A 6,953-nucleotide genomic window follows, 5' to 3' on the forward strand; every position below is an offset into this window, starting at 1 on the left:
CCCAGTGGCTTAAAAAACTCATGCTGGGTGCGTGTGCGTGCGTGCCCAAGATTCCGAGAGGAGAATGGAGGAGAAGGGATTGCGGCGTGGCCATCCCCCCTGGGGGGTGATTTCTCGCTTTCTATCTCTGTCTCTCTGTCTGTCTGGCGAGCACTCACGCCCTATAGCGAAAATCTCTCCAAAAAAAAAAGAAAGAAGGAAAGAAAGCAATCCGCCAGGTCCAGGACTCGAACTGTGCTTGACCATGTGGATGTCCAGCACCTTAACCACCACACTGCCTGCCAGCTCCACAAAAATCTCTTTAAAAATAAAAAAGAAAGAAATGCTGTGAAGCACATGTGACAAAACGTTGCCAGGTGTTCATCCCAGATGTTTGGGATCGGAGCACTTCGATCATTCCCGTGCTTTCTTCTTTCACTCTCCCTCCTACAAGACTCTAATCTGCCCGTGCAATGTTTGTTATTCTAGTCTTCGCTGTCTCTAGAATTTCAGTGATTTCAAGATTCTGGAACCTAAAGATTTCAGAAACTACTGAATCCCCAATTCTCTGATGCGGTTATTTGAGTAATTCGATACGTTGTGATTACAAAAGTGTTATTTTGGGCTAGTTCAAATTATTGAGGGCCCAGGATTTCGCAATCTCAAGAGTCTACGACTGAGAACTTTAACATTTTATAATTAGAATTTTGTTCCAAAAGACTAGAAGTAAAGACTTAAAATGTTAATCATGGTCCTCTAGGAGAGAACATGGAATTCTGTCTGGAACTGTAATTCCATCCTATTTTTACTTTATTTTCTTAGTTTGCTATAGGATGCACATGCTCATGGGGGGAGGAGGGGAGTGAGGAATCACCTCAGGGGGGATGGCCATGCCACAATCCATTCTCTTCCATTCCCCTCTCAGGATTTTGGACATGCACACACACATGCCCAGCATGAATTTCAAGTCGCCAGGTCCAGGACTTGAACCATGGTCATCCACATGAGAAGCCAGCACTTTAACCACTATGCCACCTGCTGGCCCCACCCAATGCGTTTTTCAAGCTGCCAGATCCAGGACTCAAAGCATGCAGTTGGCCATATGGGATTCAGCTGCCTTAACCACCCCATGCCATCTGGCTGCCCCCCATGCACATTTTCTATGGTGTTTGTGTACTCCTTGATAGAAAGCGTTATTTTTATATAATTTTGTATCACAATAGAGTAGTACGTTTATCTGCACTCTTACGATTCAAATTATGAGTCATTAACTTTCAACTTTGGTGACTTCAAGAACCAATCATAATCAGGGTCCATGATATAAACTTTGTAATTATTTTTTTTAAGAATTGTTTTATTAACTTTATTTACTTATTTATTTTGAACCTGACCAGAGAGGGTCAAAGTGAGAGAGTTGTGAGAGAGAGAGAGAGAGAAAGTGAGAAAGCAAGCCGCCAAGACCGGGACTCGAACTGCGGTCAACCATGTGGGAGTCCAGTGCCCTTAATCACCACACCACCTGCCAGCCCCTGAACTTTGTAATTCTAAGATCCTGTCCTTCAAACTCTCAGTACTCAAGGACTCTAAAATTGTACAGTTCCAAGAATCTGACGAGCAGGGCTGGATTCCTGAATTCCGTGGATGTTTTTCAACCTTCTCTGTGGCCAAGACTAGATGATCCCATGAGGGGACAACACCACAATTTCAAGATGTCATTCTTCCCCTCTCAGTATCAAGATCATGAGCCGTGGATTCCCATACTCCTACCAACCACGCCCTACCCTCAGAAGGGGCTGGGAATAGGCATTTTGGGGTGCTACTTGGCCCCCACTTCTCTGGAAACTGTTCTCCTTCTCTGCCCACCCATGCTAATGCTCAGGACTGCTCCCAGCTGAGACGCAGGAACTGGGCCAAGACCAGAAGGGAGAGGAGAGAGCACCCCTTTGATAACAAGAGGGGCCCCGTGTTAAATGGTAACAGGGGCCAGCTGGTGACACGCTGCTAACTCAGCACTCCAGAATGCCGAACCCACGTGGGAACGGCCTGCCTCACGTCTTGACCTCTCTGTACACGCCAGGGATGTGTGCCTGTGACCCGGGCTGAGCCTGGGGATGGATTATGATGGGGGACCCTGCTGGGGTGCTTGTCACGGAGGAAATACATAAACAAAGACTTCTGGTGGCATGATGGCAAGGCAGCTGGATCCCACATGGAGGACTACATGGTTTGAATCCCAGACCCAGTGGCTCGAAAAACACACCAGATGCAAGTGCGTGGCCAAAACCCCAAGAGGAGAATGGAGGAGATGGGACTGCGGCGTGGCCGTCCCTCGTGGGGGATCATTTCTCACGTTTTCTTTCTCCTCTCTCCAGCAAGTGCACGTGCTCTATAACAAACTAAAAAAAAAAAAAAAAAAGAAGCAGGGACCGGCAGGTAGTGTGTAAAGGTAATGGACTCCCACATGGCCGACCACGGTTCAAGTCCTGGACCTGGTGGCTTGCTTTTTCACTTTCTCTTTTTCTCTGTCTCTCGTTGGTCAAATTTTAAAATAATAATAATAAAGTTAAATAAAATAATTATTTATTTAATTCAGTTTGTTATTATTATCATTATTTTTTAATTTGACCAGAGAGAGACAGAGGGAGAGAGAAAGGAAAAGTGAGAAAGCAAGCTGCCAGGTCCAGGACTTGAACTGCGGTCAGCCATGCACCTTTATCCACCATGCCACCTGCTGGCACAAATAAAATAATTCTTAAAAAAAATAAAAGAAAGAAAGAAAGAAAGGTAACAACAGAGCCGGCTCCATGACCTGGTGGTAAGGGAGCCAGGTCCTAAACAGTCATGCAGTTGAGGTCCCAGCCCTGGCACTTTGATAAACATGCTGAGCATGAGGGCCTGCGTGCCCCAGCTACTGATGGGAAAAGGGATTGTGGCCTAATCCTGCGTCCCCACCAGGGGGTGCTTTCTACCTCTCCCTCTTTCTGTCCTGTCTCTGTCTGGTGAACACGCATGACCTCTGGCAAACTAAAAAAATCAAAGGTAACACTGGGGCCAGCAGGTGGCGTGGTGGTTAAGGGTGCTGGACTGGACTCCCACATAGCTGACCGCAGTTCAAGTCCTGGACCTGGCGGCTTTGCTTTCTCACTTTCTCGCTCACTCTCTGTCCCTCTCTAGTTAAATTAAAATAAATAAATAAAATTAGATAAAATAATTCTTTGAGAAGAAAAGGGTAATACTAATAGTAGTTATCAGCTATGTGCCAGGCATTACTCTTTTTTCTTTTTTTATTAATTGCCAGAGGGTGCATGTGTTGGCCAGAGACAGAGAGAGGTAGAAAGCACCCCAATGGGGCGTGGCCATACCATAATCCCTTCTCCTCCACTTATCTATCTTGTCAGGATTTGGGGCACACATGCACACGGGCCTGGCATTTTTTTCAAGCTACCAGGGCTGGGATTCGAACTGTGTGACTGGTGACGTGAGACTCCCTTAACCACTAGGACAAGTGATGACCCAGGCACTATACAAAGCACTATTTGTTTTGTTTTTAAGAATTATGTATTTTTGGGACCAGCATTTAGCGAAATGGCTATGTCGCTGGACTCCCACGTAGTCGACCGCAGTTCGCGTCTCGGACCCGGTGGCTTAAAATTCACGCCAGGCGCGTGTGCGTGCGTGCCCAAGATCCTGAGAGGAGAATGGAGGAGAAGGGATTGCAGCGTGACCATCCCCCCGGGGGCTGATTTTTCGCTTTCTGTCTCTCTGTCTCTCTCTGTATGTCTGGCAAGTGCACAATCCCTTCTCCATTCTCCTCTCGGGATCTTGGGCACTCACGCACATGCGCCTGGCATGAGTTTAATCCATCAGGTCCAGGACTTGAACTGCGGTCAACTACATGAGAGTCCAGCGACATAGCCATTACGCTATCTGCTGGTTCCCTAATTATATATTTTTAAAAAGAATTATTTTGTTAAACTTTATTCATTTATTTTTTATTTTTAATTTGGCCAGAGTGTGTATGAGAGAGAGAGAGAGAAAGTGAGAAAGCAAGCTGCCAGGTCCAGGATTGAACCATAGTCAGCCACGTGGGAATCCAGTGCCCTCAACCATCATGCTACCTGCTGGCTCTTGTATTTTTTTTTTTCAAGAGAGATTTCTGCTATAGGGCATGTGCGCTTGCCAGAGAGACAGAGAAACAGAAAGCGAGAAATAACACCCCATAAGAGATGGCCATGCCGCAATCCCTTCTCCTCCATTCTCCCTTGGGATTTTGGGCACGCACACATGCACAGTGTGAGTTTTTTAAGTTGCCAGGTCCACGACTCAAACTGTGGTCAACTATGTGCGAGTCCAGCAACATAAACATTATCCCATCTGCTGGTCCCAAGAATGATGTATTTTAATTTTATTTCTGTATTATTTTAATTTGACCAGAGTGAGAGAGAAAGGAAAAGTGAGAAAGCAAGCCACCAGGTCTGGGACTCGAACTATGGTTGGCCATGTGGGAATCCAGCTCCTCTCCTTAATCACCATGCCACATGCTGGCCCCACTAAGCACTAGTTTAGTATATTTAATCCAACAACCTTATGAGGTAGGTACTGTTATTCTCACACCCAGAGACGGTAAGTGCCTCGCCCAAGACTACAAAGATGATTCACGGTATGGAGCTAGGACCCCAACTAGGCGAGCCTAGCTCTGCGGCTGGTGCACTTGCCCAGGAGACCCATGGCCTCAAGGACTGCCTACTCTAAGTAAGAGGAAAAGCAGACACAAGAGACTGCTCTGCAGAGACACAGTGACGCAGGCAGGTTTTCCACGTCCCAGAATTAAGCTGCCATCATGCCAAGGCTTGGTCATTTCCAGGTCTAAGTCTCTGAAATTCCTGAAGGAATGAATGCCTGAGGCAGAGCGTGAGTGCAGGAGAGAAGGTGCAACAAAGTCCCCATGTAGCCAAGACTCCTGGATGCCCCTTTTCCAAACACAGCTATGACAAAAGACTACATTTCCCAGCCTCCCTTGCAGTAGAGTTCTTGGCCAGGAGAATGGCACAAGGTTATGCGTGCAATTTGCAGGTTCTATGCACAGAGAAAAGGGGCACTTTCTCTTCTCCCTTCCTGGCTGGAATGCAGATTAGGTGAGAGCCAACTTGGGTCACGAGGGGAGGCTTACCCCCAAACATGGCAGAGCCCTAGGGAGATAGTGCCTGGCTCTCATGGCACGGAGCTGCCTACCCGCCCCAACAAGCTACTCAAAAGAGAAGTAAACTCTCGTTGTATTTTGGGCATTGCAGCAACAGGATCCGGAACTAGCAAACACAACCCAGTCTGGCCCTGTATCACTTACCATGCTCTGTGGCTGTTCCGGCGGGCTGCTCTGGAGTGGGGCTGGGGGTGGTATGGGAGCAGGTGGGGCGGGAGCAGGGGGCCCTGCTCTGGCCTCAGACCCCTCGGTGATGGTAGACAGCTCCGGCTCGGGCCCCCCAGGCCCTGGCCCACCATGGCGATGGAAGAGGCGGCTGATGATCTGCTGGTACTGCTTCTTGTGGGTGGGGGGCAGGGCCACAGCAGGGCTCTGCTCCATGGAGCCCCTGCGTTTGAGGGGCCGAGGAATCTCCGCTAGCACCCGTGCCACCTCCTCCAGCTCGGGCACCGACTGTGCCTCAGGCGGCAGCGCTGGCTGCAACCTGGTGGGGCTGAGGGGCCGCGTCACGGTGCCTTCCTCTGCATCGCCAGCCTCCAGCACTGGTGCCAGCAGCCCTTCTATCTCCGGCTCAGGCTCCAGCTCTACAGGAAGCTTTGGGGAGCCTAGCAGGAACAAGACACCCCTCAGAGGATGAGTCCCCAGAACACCCTCCCCAAGGCTCACTCCCGTAACTTCTAGGACCTGCATTTGCTGTGTAGCCTCAGAGAAATTACTTGCCCTCTCTGGCCTATACTTTCCCTGGGTCATGAATAACATATAAATATGAGCCCTCTCTCATTTGCCGAGCACTTAGCATGTGCCTGGAGTTTTAGATGCCTATTGAATTCTCACCTCCAACTTGCAAGCTCCAGAAGGATCAGTCAGTTGCCCAAAGCCACACAGTTGGGATTTGAACTCGGTTTTGTCTGACCCCACAATCTGTACTCCTACTGACCATGACAGATTTGACTTCCTAAGATCCTAAGAATTTCCTCTGTTCCCCTAACATCTCAGGCAGAAAACGCCTATGAGGAGTGGAATCCTGGAGTTGATGGTCTCCTCTCTCTGTCTCGTTCCCCTCTGACAGTGCTTCTAACACACGAGGAAGCAATAATCTCTTTCTATCTCATTGAATTCTCAGCACAATCCTACAAGGCGGGTATTACTCATCTCTAGCACAGAGGGACGATAGAGGCTCAGGCAGGGTAAGTAATCTGTCCTAAGCTGCACAGCAAGTCAGTGGTGGGAAGCTCAGACCCACTCTGCTTAACTCCGCGGATCTCACACCGAAAAATGCTCATGATTAATAAAGTGACTGACTATGCTAGCTACCGAGGGCTTGCTAGGCTTCAGGCCCTATTTCAAGGGCTGTATATGGATTTAATGCCATGTCCCGATAAGATAGGTTCTATGCTCATTTATCTTTTATACTCAAGAAAACTGAGGCTCAGAGAGGTTAAGTGACTTACCCAAGGTCACGCAGTAAGGACCAGACTGCCTAGCTCTAGGGTCCATGGTTAACCTCTGTGCTACCCTTGGCTCCTGAGCAAACCCCCAAGCCCAAGTGGCCCAGCTCTGCAGCACCGGTGTCTGGAAAGAGGCATCTGATCCTGATGGTTCCCCCACTGTCTGGTGCCCTGGCGTTTCTCCTCCCTTCGCCCAGCCATCCGGGCCCCCATTGCTGACTCACCTTCATTCACAGGGGCTCATCTCTGTTGGGAAGGCTGGGGCTGGGGTTGAGGCTGGGGCTGGGGCTGCGGCTGGGATTGGGGCTGGGGCTGGGGCTGGGGCT

General features: G+C 49.1%; 1 protein-coding gene across 1 annotated transcript in view; it reads right to left on the minus strand.

Moving 5' to 3' along the window:
- PPP1R13L (protein phosphatase 1 regulatory subunit 13 like) overlaps nt 1-6,831 on the minus strand; it is a 14,160-nt gene extending 7,329 nt beyond the window's left edge. Inside the window, exon 1 of the mRNA XM_027766950.1 lies at nt 5,324-6,831. Coding sequence (XP_027622751.1) covers nt 5,324-5,938 — 615 coding nt within the window. The 5' untranslated portion in view covers nt 5,939-6,831. The remainder of the gene's footprint in view (nt 1-5,323) is intronic.
- Between the last annotated feature and the right edge of the window lie 122 nt (nt 6,832-6,953).

Source organism: Tupaia chinensis, unplaced genomic scaffold, assembly GCF_000334495.1.
Source record: "Tupaia chinensis unplaced genomic scaffold, TupChi_1.0 Scaffold000067_1, whole genome shotgun sequence".
Taxonomy (NCBI): Eukaryota; Metazoa; Chordata; class Mammalia; order Scandentia; family Tupaiidae; genus Tupaia; species Tupaia belangeri.